Source organism: Convolutriloba macropyga, chromosome 12 (genome assembly GCF_964194025.1).
Source record: "Convolutriloba macropyga chromosome 12, txConMacr16.3, whole genome shotgun sequence".
In the NCBI taxonomy this organism is placed as follows: Eukaryota; Metazoa; Xenacoelomorpha; order Acoela; family Convolutidae; genus Convolutriloba; species Convolutriloba macropyga.
The window spans coordinates 16,028,760-16,046,501 of record NC_134479.1 but is presented as its reverse complement, the minus strand read 5'-3'; the positions used below and the strand labels follow the sequence as shown (position 1 = coordinate 16,046,501).

At 33.5% G+C, this 17,742-nt stretch overlaps 1 protein-coding gene across 1 annotated transcript in view; it reads right to left on the bottom strand.

Annotated features, from left to right (window-relative positions):
* Positions 1–17,742, bottom strand: part of LOC142350401 (intermembrane lipid transfer protein VPS13A-like) — a 229,852-nt gene extending 212,110 nt beyond the window's left edge. Inside the window, exon 1 of the mRNA XM_075402248.1 lies at positions 17,396–17,742. Within this exon, the coding sequence (XP_075258363.1) occupies positions 17,396–17,675 (280 nt within the window). The 5' untranslated portion in view covers positions 17,676–17,742. The remainder of the gene's footprint in view (positions 1–17,395) is intronic.

Sequence of the window (17,742 nt, the reverse complement as noted above, 5' to 3'; positions counted from 1 at the left end):
TTTGGGGCGAAGAGCTCGCCAACTTGTGCAAACTACGCTTTGCATCAAGTGGCGAAAGATAACGCGAACAACGACGAAAATCTCGTCAGAACGGTTCAACGCAACTTCTACATGGACGACTTCTTTAAGTCAGTCAGTACCCCCCAAGAAGCAATCCAAATCTACCAGAAAGTCAGAGACGTACTCAGCAAAGGTGGATTCAAACTGACGAAATGGATAGCAAGTGACGAAGAGGTCAAGTCACAGATCCCAGAGACAGACAGATCAACGAAAGTTGTGAAAACTTTCGAAGCTGAACCTCAATCATCATCAATACTTGGACTAAACTGGAATGTGGAAACAGATAGTCTCATTGTCTGTCGTGGAACTGAGCAAGAGGTTCCAGCAAAAATAAATCAGAGAATTGTCCTATCCTTTGTCTCAGCAGTGTTTGACCCACTGGGGATATGTTCACCCTTCATGATACGAATGCGGTTTCTGCTCAAAAGCATTTGGGCAGCAATGGGACAAGCATGGGACAAAGAATTGTCAGCAGAACACTCAAAACTGTTCAGTGATTGGTGTTCTGAATTGAGAGAAATAAGGACGATGTCAATAAATCGACTTTATTTCGAAAACGGATGTACAAACTTGAGACTCCACATCTTCACAGATGCATCAGAAGAAGCGATGTGCATAGTGGCATATCTGCAGGATGAAGCAACGCTGAAACTGACCTATGTAATTGGAAAATGCCGTGTAGCACCCATCAGACACACGACAATTCCGAAGTTAGAACTTCAAGCCGCAGTTTACGGAGTTCGTCTAAAGAGACAGATACTGAGAGAACATGACGTGAAAATCGACAAAGTCTATCATTGGACTGATTCATCAACGGTGCTGCAGTGGCTACAATCAGCTCACAAGAAGCAACAAGTGTTTGTTGCAAACAGAGCAGCTGAAATACTGGAGAGCTCTTCCATGGATCAATGGAGACATGTCAAAGGCATCGAGAACCCTGCGGAAATCGGCACTAGAGGAATGTCTATCGAAGGCCTCAAGGAATCCGTGTGGTTAAACGGGCCGGCATGGCTCCACACAGATGAAGAAAAATGGCCCAAGCCGTGGTGCCAAGCGAACAAAATTGAAGCTGAGCAAGCTACAAGTACTGTAGCCGCAGAAACTAAACTACATCAACCATTTGTTTGGGACCGATACAGCAGCTTCAATAGAATCAGAAACTTTATTGCCTACTGCATGAGGTTCAAGACGAAGCAGAAGGGACTTCTCAAAGCTGAGGAGATCCATGGAGCAGAACAAATTCTGTTGCGATTTGTTCAAGCCGAAAGCTTCCCGAATGTTTCGAAGTCGATAACAAACAGCAAGGAAATCTCAAAAACATTGAACATCCCCAAATTGTCACCCTTCATAGAGGAAGATGGAACAATTCGAGTGAAAGGTCGACTGAAGCATTCAAACCTCGATTACAATGCAAAACATCCAATACTGTTGACAGCAAAGCATCCAGTAGTACAACTTCTGTTGGAGAGAGCTCATCGTGACAACCTACACGAAGGCACAGAATACGTGAGAAACATGCTCCAACAAGAATACTGGATCATTGGAATACGAAATGCGTTACGAAAAATCAAGTCCAGATGCATCAAATGCAGACACAGGAACGCCAACCCAATCCACCCACCGATGGCGGACCTACCACGAGAACGACTTGATGAACATGTTTTCCCATTCACCCATACCGGAGTCGACTACTTCGGACCCATAGAAGTGAAGTTCCTACGACGTACATTGAAGAGATGGTGCTGCCTCTTCACTTGTCTGACAACCAGAGCAGTACACATCGAAGTTGCACAGTCATTGGACACCGAGTCATGTCTAGCGGCAGTGACAAGATTCATCGCACGACGTGGCTACCCAAGTACCATCATCAGCGACAACGGCACGAACTTCGTTGGAGCAGCCAAGGAACTCAAAGCATTCATGGACGAATGGGACAAAGCTAAGATTGAAAGAGACTTAGCTCATAAAAAGATAGTTTGGAAATTCAACCCTCCTGGAGCGCCACACTTTGGTGGAATCTGGGAAAGACTGGTTCAAAGTTGCAAGAAAGTGATGATTGCAATCTTGGACAACCGAAGCCTCACAGACGAGGTACTCAGTACAACGATGTGTCTTGTGGAGCAAACTCTCAACGCAAGACCCCTGACAGCAGTAAGTGACGATCCAGAGGATTTGACAGCTCTTACACCCAATCACTTCCTGCTAGGACGAGAGAACGCAAGTGCACCATTTATGCCATCCAGTGAACGCTACCATGATCTCAGAAAATCATTCAAAACGGCTCAAGCATATGCGGACATGATCTGGAAGAGATGGACTCGTGAATATCTTCCACAATGGAATCAGAGGTCAAAGTGGTCAAAGGAAGATGTGAGAAACCTGAAAGAAGGAGAACTTGTTTGGATGGTAGACGAGTCAGTGAAACGATGTGAGTACAAGATGGGACGAGTCATCCAAGTCTTCAAAGGCAACGATGGAGTCGTACGATCAGCGAGAGTCAAGATGGCACATGGCGAATTCAACAGGCCGGTGGTGAAATTGGCGCCAGTCTTCTACGATGGTGTTTCCGAGATCGAAAACAGGGCCGGCGATGTTGGCGCCACTAGTGAACAGAAGCATGAGCCATCAGACCAACAGAAATGAAATCAAAACTCAGAAACTTGAAATTTTGCCAAAACTCAAAAAAGGTCAAAACTGAAAATTTTTACAAGTTGGGACCGAAAATTTGTACACCCCCCCCCGATTTTGGGAAGGAAAAACCTGAGCAACCCAAGGTTTTAGCACACGGTTAGGGTAACCCCTAAACTATCCATGGACCCAACGAACATCCTTGCATCATACCTACAAGTGATGCTATTAGCACTTATATGGTGCAAAAAGTGCATTTTTGGATATTTTGTCATTTATTGTTAATTTTGCTAAATTGTTAATTCTATGATCCCTTAAGTGTTTATTAAAGGTCATTTGTCATACATTTGAGGCATTTAGAGTTACGTATGTACCATCAGTGCTTATGTCAACAAAAGCAAATAGTGCGGTAATTTGACATTTACTATGTAAACATTGACTTAAATCACTTTATTCGATTAACTAATCAGAGATCAGTGACAATGATGTTATAAATGATATTTAGCGGATTATTTACTTTAACCCAATTGTCTGAATAGTGTAACCATATTGTATTTAGAACCATTAGAAACTGTCATAAGGAGCAGTTGGCTCTCAGATTGACTATAATTTGATTCTTCATCAACTTTAGTCTTTTGCGCTAAGTTTTGCTAGATCTTAAGATCTCGAGCGTTATAAGTTAGTTGAGCTTTCTTAACAAGAATTTAGCAACAGTACTAGCTTTGGGCTGAAGCCTTACAAACTTCAGCACGAGATTGGATATAGATTATCACCAAGGATTTTCTTAACTTCAATCACAAAAAATTAAAGTTACAGTCCTTTATTACAACTGAGCGACTAATAGTTACTACGCGAGTGTTAGTCGATAGCAACCGAGTGAAGAACCAGGCCGGCGTAAAACTCGAGAACCAGGCCGCGAAGTTGGGTTCCGCTGAGATTCTTGAGCAGCCGCAACAGCTAGCCATGTTTCATTATTTGCATTTAGTGTTTTAGTTAAAGGATCAAATAACTCTTCTATTTCACCATAATATTCTTGTTGTTTTAATTTATCTTCTAATCTATTCTTTCTGTTTTGTTTTTCTAAATAATTTAATTCTATAAGTGTTTCTAGTTTAGTCATTTTTATAAAAATAATTATCACAATGCATTATATAATCTAATAGCGGCTTCAATAAACTTTCTATTATCATTAATTGTTAATTCTTTAATAAACTTATTATAATTAGTTATAGCTTTACTTCAATCTGGGAACCAGCTTCGCTGATTGGTGAAACCACTTCGTGGATCTGGAAACCAGCTTCGCTGATATTATATTTCTTTGCATGTTCTAAGAATCTTTCTTTTGTATGATGAAACCTATATCTAAGGAGATATATGCATAACCTACAATAGAAATGTTTAAATCTATACTGAGAGATGTGTTTATTTACTTTACACATTCTACATACTAAATATTGATTGGGATTATTATGATGCTTACTCAAATGATCATGTCTCTCTCTATATGTTATAATTTCCTTACATACAAAACATTGGAATGGTTTACTCTGACAATCGTCGCAACACCAACACCATGCCTTATTTTTACATTTATCACATTTGATGCTAATCATTTTTATAGTATTGAAAAGATATATAAATAATAATATTTCAAAATTTGGTATATAAAAATGAATCAACAAGATTATACCGGTTACATTCATTCCACTAGTGAGCAAGTCCAATCTGTAAGTGAGCGAGCTCAATCTCATGGACAAGTCCAATTTGGGGGTGGACAAAATCAATCTAGTGATAGTAGTACAGCTATCCAAATGTTAAAAAACAAAAACAAACCAAGGGAAGAAATCAAACCTGAAGATAAAGAAGAACAAAAGAGGGAAGCAGAAAAAGGTTTAGAAGCAATCAGAAGGTTTAATCAGGTAAATGAAGAAGTAAAAGAGTTGCATGATAAACAGGTTGCTAAAACAAAACAAAGGAGTGAGGATATGAAAAATCTAATGCTTGAAGCTGAGGCTAAATATCATCCAGATTTAGATCTGCGAAGCAGTTTGGTAAACCACGAGCAAAGCTCGTTCACTGATCAGTCTAAAGACTTAGATCTGCGAAACAGTTTCATTGATCAATCTAAAGATTCAGATAGAGATTCAGATAGAGATTCATCTGATGATTTTGTCTATGTCCAAAAGCCTAAAACAAATAAGTTTAAATGTGAAGAATGTAATGAAGAGTTAACTCAAAAGAATTCTCATAGACACACTCAATCACTTAAACATAAAAAGAATGTACGATTATACAATAGAAATAAAATTATTGAGAGTGCTAATGAGGATGGAATAAAATTTACTAATGAAGATATAGAGCAAAAGATAAATGAACAGTATTCTGAACTAGAGGGAATAAAGTATTGTGGTAGTTGTGATATGTATCTTGATAACAATACTGCTTATAATAAACATGTGACAACATTAAAACATAAGAATAATGTAAGACTAAATGATGGAGAGATAATAAAAAATGGAGATAAGTTTGATTGTATAACATGCAAGACTAGTCTAAGTCAATATAGTGTGGAACAACATTTTAAAACAAAGATGCATCTAGATAATGTTGTAGGAATAACTAAAGATAATGATAATGATAGAGACAGTTCAGGTTATTGTGGTATATGTAATACTAGATATGGTAATAAAAATGAACACAATGAATCAGATCATCATAAAGAAAAGGTTAAACAGAAAAAGCTTACTGATAGAAAGTGGAGAGAGAAAGTAAATGAATTAGGATTAGATCATAACATGAAGCATAATCAAATAATAATAATAACGAGTAGTGATCATGCAGATCCTAAATTCTTGAAAATACTAGAGTCATTGCATAATATACATCCATATATTAAGTTTAACACCTTTGATGTAGTTAAGTATACAAAACCTACAGATGATCAAATAGAAGAAAACGAATTCACATTTAGACTAATGACTAGACAATATAATGGTCCTAATGATTTGGATATGTTGAATAGTGAACTAGAGACTAGAATGCAAGAACAAGAGATGAATCAATCTGGATGGAGTATGCAAAGATTTATCAAAAGAACTATGTATATACACAGGTTTTATCCTACTGGTGGATGTACTACTGAGTTACCATTCACATCTAGATATATACTTAATATAAAGAATACTGATAACAAATGTCTATTGTGGTGTTTAATTGCTTATCTACATCCTGCTAAAGATCATTCCTATAGAGTTAGTAATTATAATAAACCAGAATATATTGATGAGATAAAATTACCAAATGGGGTTACACCTCCATATGATTATTATCATTTAAAGAAAATACAAGAATTAAATAGAGATAAAGTATTATTTAATGTATTTAATCTAATTAAAAATAAAACTATTAATCCTGTATTAATCAATCATAATGATTCTAAAGGATGTAATATATTATTTTGGGATAATCATTACTTCCTATGTAAAGATGTATCATTCCTATTAAGAAAATCAACTAAACATAAATGTTATCCATGTCTGAAGTGTTGTGTATCATTTAGAACAGAAGATTCATTAAATAAACATTTAGAGATGTGTAATAATACTGGAAGAAGAACATTCCATAAAGATGAATATCTGAAGTTTGATAAGTTCCATTATAAGAATAGAGTACCATTTGCTATGTATTATGATTTTGAATGTATAATAAAAAATGGGAAACACTTACCTATTGCTTGTGGATTATATTTAAGAAGTGACTATCCTGATATATTAGAAGATAAGTATGAATGTTATTGTGGAGAAAAAGTAGTTGAATGGTTTGTAGAAAGAGTAGATTATTACAATAAATTATTTAAAGATATATTTAGTATAAATATTCCAATGAAAGAAGAGACTATTACTCCGTTATATAGTATATGTTATTATTGTAATGAGGAAATGGGTGAAGACGTTGTTAGAGATCATGATCATCTAAATGGTAAATTTAGAGGATATGCTCACAATAAATGTAACCTCCAAGCTAAGAATAATATTGTACCAATGTATGCATTTAATTCTTCTAATTATGATAATCACCTATTTATAACTAAACTAGCAAAGAAGACCAGAGTTAAAGTATTAACTAAAACTGATGAGAATTATATTAGTATTGATATGGGTTATGTTAAAGCATTAGATATGTTTAGGTTCTTCCATCCACTTAGCTTAGATGCCATAAGTAAGACATTGAGTAATGAAGAATGTATAACATTAAATAAATGTGGCTTAGAAAGACGTAAAGGTATATTCCCATATGAATGGTTTGATAGTATAGATAAACTACATGAAACAGCACTACCACCTAAGGAAGCATTCTATTCTAAGTTGAAACAAAGTGATATTACAGATAAAGAATATAAGCAAGCAATTGATTGTTGGAAAGATACTAAATGTGAGACAATAAAGGATTATATGATGTTATATCTTAAAACAGATGTATTGTTATCAGTTGATGTATTTGAGAAATTTAGAGCTATGTGTTTAGAATATTATGAAATAGATCCATGTTACACTTATTCTACTCCTGGGTTAACCTGGTTGTGTGGGTTGAAATATACTATTGTTTGGCTTAAGTATTATAAAGAAAATACAGTTAATATTTATGATACAATACAACACGGTATAAGAGGTGGGTTAGCTTCAGTATTAGGTAATTGTCATGTAAAATGTAAAAATAAAGAAATAGATCCTGAGTATACAGGGACAGAGAATTATTTAAAGTATTTACACTTCAACTCATTGTATGCTTCTGCTATGGTACAACCTTTACCTACTGGTGAGATCAGAGTATGTGAAGATCTGGCGTACACTAAATCTAGCTCTAATACTGGATACATCTATACAATTGATATAAAGTATAATGATGAGTTGAGACAGAAAACAAAGAAATATCCATTCTTTCCTGAAAAGACAAAAGCAAACATTGATCAGTTTACAGATTATCAAAATGAAAATAAAAAGAAAGGATATAAACCTAATGAGAAGTTAATGCTAAAGTTAACAGATAAAGAAAACTATGTAATAGATGGAGAGATGTTAGATTGGTATTTAGATCATGGTTTAAAATTGGAAGATGTTACAATTAAACAAAAATTAGAATATAATAAGAGTGAATGGTTAAAACCTTATATAGAGTTGAATATTCAGAAAAGAAAAGAAGCTAAAGCTAAGGGTGATAAATTTGGAGATGTATTCTTTAAACTAATGAATAATGCCTTTTATGGAAAAACAATAGAAAATGTATATAATAGACAAGATGTAGAGTTAGTTATTGATGTAGATAGATATATTAAATTAGTAGAAAATATTAGTTTTAAATATGCTGTAGAATTTGATGATGATCTAGTAGCTGTACATAAAACAAGAGGTAATGTTAAATTAGATAAGTTTAATTATATTGGATTTGTTATATTAGAAAAAGCTAAACTATTCATGTATAAAGCCATATATGATTACTTTGAGAAAGAGTTAGATTGTAGTTATCATTACACAGATACTGATAGTATATTTATAAACATAAATGTTCCATTGGATAGTACTATAGAAAAAGAAATGAATAAGATAAAAGGTATATTGCATAATAACGAATTAGGTAAGATGAAAGATGAAATACCTAATGATACTATTATGGAAGCTTGTTTCCTTAAAGCTAAAGCATATTGTTACAATACTGTTAAACGAGAAGAGGAGAAAAAGTTAAAAGGAATAACTAAGGCTACTATTAGAAACCAAATTAATTTAGAAGATTATACTAATGCTATATATGAAGGTAAAAGTAAATATGTAACTAATTATACTATTGATAGCAAAAGGCATAATTTAGAAACAAAAGAACAATATAAAATAGCTATAGATCCATTTGATGATAAAGGTATTAAAGATAGTAATGGTGAGTTTAGGTTCTATCAGTGAATTTGCAAAAGAACTTCGTTGAATTATAATATTGGTATGAGAACAAATAATAAATTATTATATTATTATAATATTTGTATGACAACATATATTAAATTATTTTTTATATTATTTTTTCTAAATTAAGTAAAAAATTACAAGAAAAAAAAATTTTGTGTAAATATCAGTCAAAATAAGGTAAATATGAAAAATGGAAATTTTGAGTAATATGTGTATATGTCTCCATGGCTCGGGGGCCCGGAGGCCACCATATACACATTACTATTACCGACCAATTATATTACTAATACTGCTTTCAAAAAATATTGGAGAAAGTAATTCATTTAAAACTGATGTCTTTCTTAACTTCGGAACGTGACTTACAAAAAAGTAAATAATGAACTGATGCACTAGTTAAATTTACTTAAAAAAACTCCAGACGTAGATGCCCGAAAAAATGGCTTTTTGTGAATTTAAAAAAGCATTTGACACGATTAATCAAAGCAGATTATTTAAAAATTAGAGGGCTATGGAGTTAGAAATAATTTGCACAAGTTTTTGAGAGGTTATTTTGAAGGCTAAAACAATACGTTGAAATTGGGAAAACCAAATCACTTTTCCAACCAATGAAACCTAGTGCGCGGGCCTGAACGGTCACTCTTATGTCCACTTTTCTGCTTTTGCATATCAATGACATAAATGACTTCGGCAATGAATTTGAAGTTTTTCTTTGTGCTGATTATACAACTTTTTATAGCAATTAATCTATCAAAAAAAGATCTCTTTCAAAATTCACTAAAAATTAATGAAAAATTGCGTTGAAAACAACGGTTTAACTATCAATAAATCTACGTATAAATTAGGGAATTTGGATCAAGTAAATTAAATGCGTTACAATACGGCAATTCAGTCATTAACGGTAAATCACCTACTGTAAAGTATTTGTGACTCTTGACTGAAATTCTAGAGAGATTGAACCAAGTTTGATTATACAACTAACTACCCAGGTTTTGTGGAATCGTTTAACATAGCCGGCAGATTGCCAAAAAATAGCCGCCGTTGACGCACATTGGGATTGAAACAGAAAAAAAAGAAGAGATACAAATTGATATGTTTCAAAAAGTGTTCTATTCGGTGTGCCATTTCACTTAGATTCTAAAACTTCATTAATTCCCGTTTCTTTATTTGTTTATCCCGTTTCTTTTGATTTCCCTCTTTTGGCATTGATCGTATTCACTACATCGTACCATTAAATGCGCGAAAGAAGTTGAAATCCATTCAGTTGAAATAGTGAATAAAGTAAGTCACGAGTCAAACACGAAAATCGTCACCGATGAAGAACGAAAAAAACGTAATCAAAAGGTAAAGCGAATTTGAATAAAAGGTAAATAATAGCCGTTGAGAGGCTGGCGGTGGCTATTAAGAAAGCAACCATTTAATTTACAAGAGAATACCGAATTCAGTTCTACAGAAGTTACGCAGAAGTGCGATTCAATACGCCATACGGATGTAAGGGAAGGGAACACTTGCTACAATTTTTTGGGTTGAAAATAATTTAATTCCAGATAAAATTGGAACATTAGAAAATAAGTAGCTCTAAAATGTTTAACTTCGTTTCCGGGGTTGTTTTTGGTTGATATGGAATACGTTTAAAACAAGTTGTTTTAGAATTATAGTATTTCTATTATCAATTATCACACTTAGTTTAGTGTCCTTTTTATGTTCATTTTCTAGGGTTTCCACTGAAAGACCAGTACTGCTCATCGGTAAATTCTTTCAAAGATCCGATTTTAAAGATAAAGAGTTTGTTTTGACTAATTAATTGTTTGAGAAATAAATTCAAATTCAAATATGTGAATATGGGTTTGTTCTCCTTATATAGATTAAAGAGCAGTCTTAACACGAGCCTGAAAGACCAATGAGAAAGAAGGCAGAGATCCTGGGGCAAAAATTGTGAACTCCGAGTCCACAGACACTAGTCAAACGACACACGAATGAAAATCAAGCTAGGCTTTCAAAAAAATCACAAATGCAGGACCAAAAAACAAAGATCAAATCAATTAACATAGCAATTTTGAAAGTCGACTAACTGTTTCCCTTTTCATTTCAGACGACTAGATCGCAAAAATTTTGAAACTAATTGTACATATTTCTCCCACAACAGAGTGTGAAAGTTTCTCAAGCAACGAGAAAGCTTGTTTCGTAACCAGCAAAAAAATTTCGCGCATGCTAAGAACACATCGGAAAAAATAATTTTAGTTTATAAGATCAAACCTGAGCATAATTTACATTTCGTCAAGACTAAACAAACCAGAATCATTTGTACTCCAGTTTGCTTGACATCTTAACTTAATGAAATAAAGGTGTAATGCTTCCACGTCAGCTCAATTTTAGAATTGTGCAAAATACTCCAAATTTCTCGTAGTCTACAACAACATCTCAGTAGAGACTCACATTTTTCAAAAAGTAAAAACCAAATTAAACTCCTAAAAACCAAACAACCTCCTTAAGCTCAAAAAAATTGAAACCATAATTCAAATTTTTTAAGAAAATAAATAAAATGCTGCTTTTTATTTTCCTCTTCATGGAACGTTCTTCATCCAATGGGAATAAGCTTAAGCATAACATATCAAATTTAAAACAGTCAAAATGGACATATAATTTTCTAAATTTTCTAAAAAATTGAGCTTAATAGGTAAAATTATTGAAACAACGAAAAATCTTTTGATCTCTCAGAGGAACCAACTGGATCAAGAATTCAAACGAAAAGACGGAATCAATATATCCAATTTCAGCACTCATGCCGTTTACTCTCAAAGTAAGGTAGTTTCCAAATCTTCGGTTGACTAAAAAAACTCAATTTAATTTTATTTTGGCATCGAAAGTCAGGACGAAGTCATAAATCGAGCACAGCGTTGTGGTTCCTCGGTAAAGATGGACTATTGCAAGATAACGTGCGTTGTCTGCATCACAATTCTTCGAAAAAAAAGCCAGGGAATTAATGAAGACGTGAAATACAGTATACTATATGGAATTGTCTTTCGATTTTGAGCACTTGAAGCATCATTTCAGTAACAAAAAAGTTATGCAATTTAAATCATGATTTCAATTAGCGGTTATTTTGGCGAAAATGCTTGTTGATTCAAATGCAGTTAAATAAATTACAGAGAATTCAAATGATCAGATATCTCGATTTTCAATCATCATATTAGTCTCAAGTTCAGCCGAATTAGGCAAACTTGAACAAAATGTTTGTACCGCCTTTCTTTGTTGCGCGCATCTTTTCAGCATGCTTAACTATAAAATGAAATGCAAAACAAGTTAAAAGGAGCACTATAAAAAACAACCTAGTAACGCCGGAAAAGTGATTTCCGACGACTGCTGAGGTGGGGGATTCGTTTTGGTAGTAGCTAGCTTAAGCTTATTGGGGGCAAGAGATGTTCGAATTTTCCTGAACTGTATCCGTAGAGCCCTACTGGTTTGTATGGGCAAGCGTGGACAACAGTGGCAATATTTTGTCAGTCTTGTCCACACACCTTGTCAAAATTGTCCACGCTATCGCTGGTGCCCATGGTTACTAACTGCGACAGTTAGCAACTTATCAATTAAACGGAAACGAAAGAAAGCCTAATTGTTCATTAATTTCCGAAATGTCCCTTGCAATGCTCATAGTGGATTAAGAAAACAATAATAAAATTTGCAACTACCCACATCACTTCTCAAAAGAACAATTAAGTCTCTGAATGGGGTATAAAGTAATTCTTAATTAAATTTGAGTGATAATATTTTAAGCTAATTAAATGCTGGAAATCGTGAACACGGTAGTTCACGTCTGAAAACGAATGACGAATATCATCCATTTACCATCACTTATGTCTGCGATTAACGTAACAGTTTTTCATTGTAGAGCAAAGTGACACAGGTGACGATGCGTTATCACTTACCAACCAAACACCAAATAAACTCAAAAACAGCAACTTAGATTTTTGTTTTATTTGGCGCTTGGTGGGTAACTAAATTTGGTGCTTTAGCTGTCTAGCCCATTAATATCGCAAGAAAATCTCAAAAGAAAATAATAAACTGTTTCCGGTGTTAAAGGATGAGGCCACTATTAGGCCAACCGGGCCGTTTCCAAATGCCCACCTCAATTGAAGAGAAATTATAATTGTTTCTCTATAAAAACGGGTATTTGTACTAAGTGAATAAAAAATTTTGCATTGCTCGTTAAAAACTCACTCAGTTCAAAAATTTGCATTTCTTCAACACTAAAAAATGAGTTTGGAGTATTTGGAATTTGGAGTATTTTGTTGAATTCGAAAATTATCTGAGATTGAAACATTACATCAACATTTCTTAAAGTTAAGATGTCAAGTTTTCTTGTCTGTTTTTCTTTTAAAAAGGTTTGTGAAAACTGGGGAACAGGTAATACAGTTTTGCTTTCTGGATTGTTTAGTTAACTAAACAATCCAGAAAGCAAAACTGTATTACCTGTTCCCCAGTTTTCCAAACCTTTTTGAAAGAAAAACAGACCAGAAAACTTGACATCTTAACTTAAAGAAATGTTGATGTAATGTTTCAACCTCAGATAATTTTCGAATTAAACAAAATACTCCAAATTTCACGGTCTACAACAATATCTCTGAGTAGTTCAACAAGTGACAAAATATTCCAACATTTTTTAGTGTTACGAACAACACAAATCAGGAAAAATTTAACTATTCAGAAAACTTGAACGATTTGGCAGATTAATGCTTTCTTTAATTTCGAGCTTTAGACTTCTAAGCCCAATAATATCAACACAAAATCTCAAGAGAAAATAACTGTTTTCTGGTGTTCAAGATTGAGGACACTATTAAGACAACTGGGCCGTTTCCAAGTGCCTTCCTTGAGGCAAATTATAATTGTGTTCTTCTTTATCAGCAAATTAATAATTGTTTAAATGTATATTTTAAAATGTATAATAATTAAATGTATAATTTAAAAGAATTTAGTTAATTAAAAGAAAAAATTAATTTAAGATGAAACACTATGCCAGATTTAACATTAGCCTAGCCATCTAATCATTTAGCACGAAATAATTGTCTAGTGTTCCATGAGAAAAAACTTTCAACCGTAACTCTGAAAGCTTGTGAATTTAAAATGGTCGGTAAACCGAAACATCGATCAATTTCCTGACTTTGTGGGTGACTTTTTTCTGAAAAACTTGCTGTTCATAGGCATTGACTACACACATTTGCAGCTCAAATTGAAAAGGAGGCTCGGCAATGTGCGCACGCACATAAAGTTTCGACCCCGCTCATCCACATTCTTGACTTAAATGGCTACCAAATGATGAAGAGTTAAAACATTCAAAAACATACATATCGTTCTATAAACAACCAATGGAATACAAAACTGCCACGCTAGAGAGCTGATGAAATTTGTTGATAATAGACTACTAGAAAGGACAATAATAAAAATCAAACAACAATCATTATTTTTGACCAAAACTCGATGTCTATAATAAAAAAAATCATAACAAAATCAAACTCGCATCAGATAAAAACTAAACAAAGCAATTTAATCTATAGTTCATTATAAAAGATATGGTATGTTTACTCAATGCGACTGGTTAACAGGTCGACAAAAAAGAGCAAAGAGGTGCGATGTTCAAAAATACGTTTATATTTTTGAAAACAATTAAATTCACAGTTATTGATGTCATTAGAGAACAACTGAAATCATAAAAATGTTCAATTATGTCTCCAGAGGAAGCGATTGAGACATGTCATTACCAGTGCTCAATTGCGCAAAAATTAAAAGCCAATGAAATTATCGTTATAAATTTAAAGGAAAACAAAAATCCTTTAAAAGGTACAAATATATAAAATCTCAAACATTTTATAAAATCTCGTAGTAACAGTAGTAACAAAGTCGAGAAATTGAAGTTTCAAGCTAAAACCGTTCTAAAGACTAAATTATAGCTCACTAGAAACGTGTTGTGTCCTGTGTTTACAGAGACTGAGCTACAGATCAACCGAAAAACTATTTAAAAGAATGACGAAGCTCAAAAACCGAAACATGTTTTTGCAAACAAATATTTTGAAAAGTCATAACAGACTTAAAATTTCAACAAGTGATGGCTGAAATTGCAACACCTCAGTAAGCAAATTGGGCCTGTTAATAATGAGACTATATCACGACCCCACAAAATAATATCAAATAAATGAAGAAGCCAAAACTTGAAATAGTTTAACGACATCACACTGTTCATGGCACAATAATGATAAGAAGTTAACCGCAAGAGCTGTCAATCATCACTTTTTCCTTATCTTAACATTAACGAGTCTTCCTTATAAAAGGACTACAAAGACATGACAACAAAAAGAAACCCAAAAAACGAACAAAATAGAAATCTCGAAAACTTTCAAAACTAAATGGTCGAAGCAATCAGACAAAACGTATAATCAAGCGCAAAAAAAACGTTCGAATCAACAAGTAATTGAGACTTCTATTTAGTGAGATCGAGTTACATGGTGACGAAAATGATAGCAAAAAGGACACAGTTAAAAAAAATTCTTTTTTTTAATTTAATTTGAGTTTTTTTTAATTTAATTTGAAAGTCATTAAAACAAACAGCTATAAACTCAAATCTTTAACTAGAAAGAATTATAGGTCATGGGGAAACAATTGAGACTTATCGTTATCTGGTATATGGCGTACAACAACAAAAAGACAGACAAACATAGGAACAAAAACACACAATTTTGCGAGACAAATGTGTCTCAGCCCAAAAAGCATGAACTATTCAACAAAAACAGTTAGCATATCCAGATACGCCTTTTTCCAACGTTGTTTCCCTACTATGCTTTTCTTCAATTGGACTTGCCAATAACTTGATAATTCGACAAGGAGAAAAAATGAACTCATGCAATTATGCACAAAAATAAAAAAAATTAAAAACGCGTAGTATCAAAACAAAGAAACCATTAGTTGATTATAAAACCGTTACCGACATTATTTTATGACTCACAGGAAACCAGTCATTACCTGTATTTGCTGAGATCTTGCCCAAAATGAGAGAAAAAATAAAATACTTGCAAAGTTCTAAAATTCACCGATATTTTCTTGAAACAAATATATTCAATGACCTTAGATAACTGAAAGACATGTCTACGTTCATTTATACCTTCTAAAAACTAACTGGATTTTTGAATGGGGACACAAAGTCATTGGGCTACAAAAATTATACCAAATGAAAGCAAAACAAGAAGTCTATAAAATTTTTACGAAAAAATTTGTCAGAGCCATAAAAACCATGAGCTTAACTCTGAAACTATATTATAATCTCGTTGGGCCTTGATTATTGTGAATAGTATCTCATTAGTTGAGCCCTTATTTTGAAATTAATTTCGGTAATTTACACAAAAAACATTTACTTAGCGGAAAAAAGTTCGCGCCCCATTAAAATCTAGTAATATTTTTAAATCGTAAGGATGCCTGGTGAGACCAAGATCAGCTCAAATTTTGCTGCGCGTCTAACAAAACACTCAATTGTTCAAATGGTTGCGAAATAATCAATTTTTATAAACAAATTCAGTTTGTCAAAGATAAATAATGCATTTTGTCCAATTATCGAGTATAAATTTGCAAAAAAATTGCAAAATTCTAATTCCAGAAGACCCTTGAAGTCAGCGGGAGTACAACTATCTTTGTTGGGCTAAAGATTAATATGGCTGCAGTTTTAAGGTGTCCAGTTCAGGCAGATTTAAAGCAAGTGCGCCAAATAAAAGCAAATTTGGACCCATTTTTGACTAAAGTCTAAATTTTGAAAAATTTAGCATAAATTCCAGCCAAAAAACTCGGATCGAACAATTCAGCAACCCTCCTCTATCTTTAGAGAGAAAATAATTCACGGTACAGTTAATAATTGTAACACATTTTAGCAGAATTGACTAAAATTTGGTCATAAATACCAAAAAAGTGAGTAAAAACAGCTGCATCACGTCTAAATTTCACAAAACTTTAAACATCGATAACTCCCTATAAAAAAGCGAAAATTGAAAAAATCTCTTTGATTCCATATTCTACACTGGACGGGCTTTCTAATGATACCGCTCACAACACTCTACGATGATTGTATCGATCGGCCAAAATTGTCTGAACAAAAAAAACCCATTTGAGTACATAGTTCCACCCCCACTAAAGTGGGTCGGAACAAAAATCTCTTTTTCCGATGGGAAAAATTTATGTTCAATAGGTTATTTTTGTGGTGCATTTTAGGAGTAGTTGGAAACTTCATAACAATGAATTTTTCACGAAAATATGACACCAAGTGAAACTTCCTCCGAAAAAAAATCAATTAGGCCGCTAGATTTTCAAATTAACTTTTTGCATGACTGTTCTTTTAGTCGTTCAACAAATTAAAAGATCATATTGATCATCTGATTTTACATGTGCTATAGGCAGTCAGCTATAGGCTATTTAAGGTTTAATAATTTGCGCAATGTATAAAATGTTCCACAAAACTGAATCAATTGTGCCTCAACTTTTTAATGTAAAACTTAAATCAGTTGTCATGAAAAAATGGATTGCTGTCAATAGATAACCCTTGGTATTTCATTGAATTAACGTCACCTCCTTAAAAAATTAACCCTTCAATTTTCGTTTATCCAGTGAGTAGCCATCTTTTAATTGATTCTAATAGCCCGAAATAACCTAAATGTCAATTTGTAAACGTAATTTTTCACTGATTTCTGTAACAACAATCCGGAATCAATGTAAAAGATTAAACTTACCATGAGATGGTACAACCAGAAGATAAATTCCATCAATAACCACATTTGCAGGCTGCGATGAGTAATTAAACGGGCTAATATGCACATGCAGCTTCCCGATGTAGCCTGCCTTCAGAGAGTACCCAGAAACGCCCACTTTTTCCAGCAGGTCGGGCCTTAATTCCAGGTTTTCAAATTCGATTTTCCCTTCTAGAATGTTCGTCTTGGCCGCATTTGGGTCAATTATGACGTAATCTTTCAGAAGGTAGTCTACACCCCATTTTAGCAGGCCTTCCAACATTGTGAAAGTTACACTGGGTGTCCTTTTGGTAGAATTGTATCTCGAATGGTATTTTTAATGAACCATA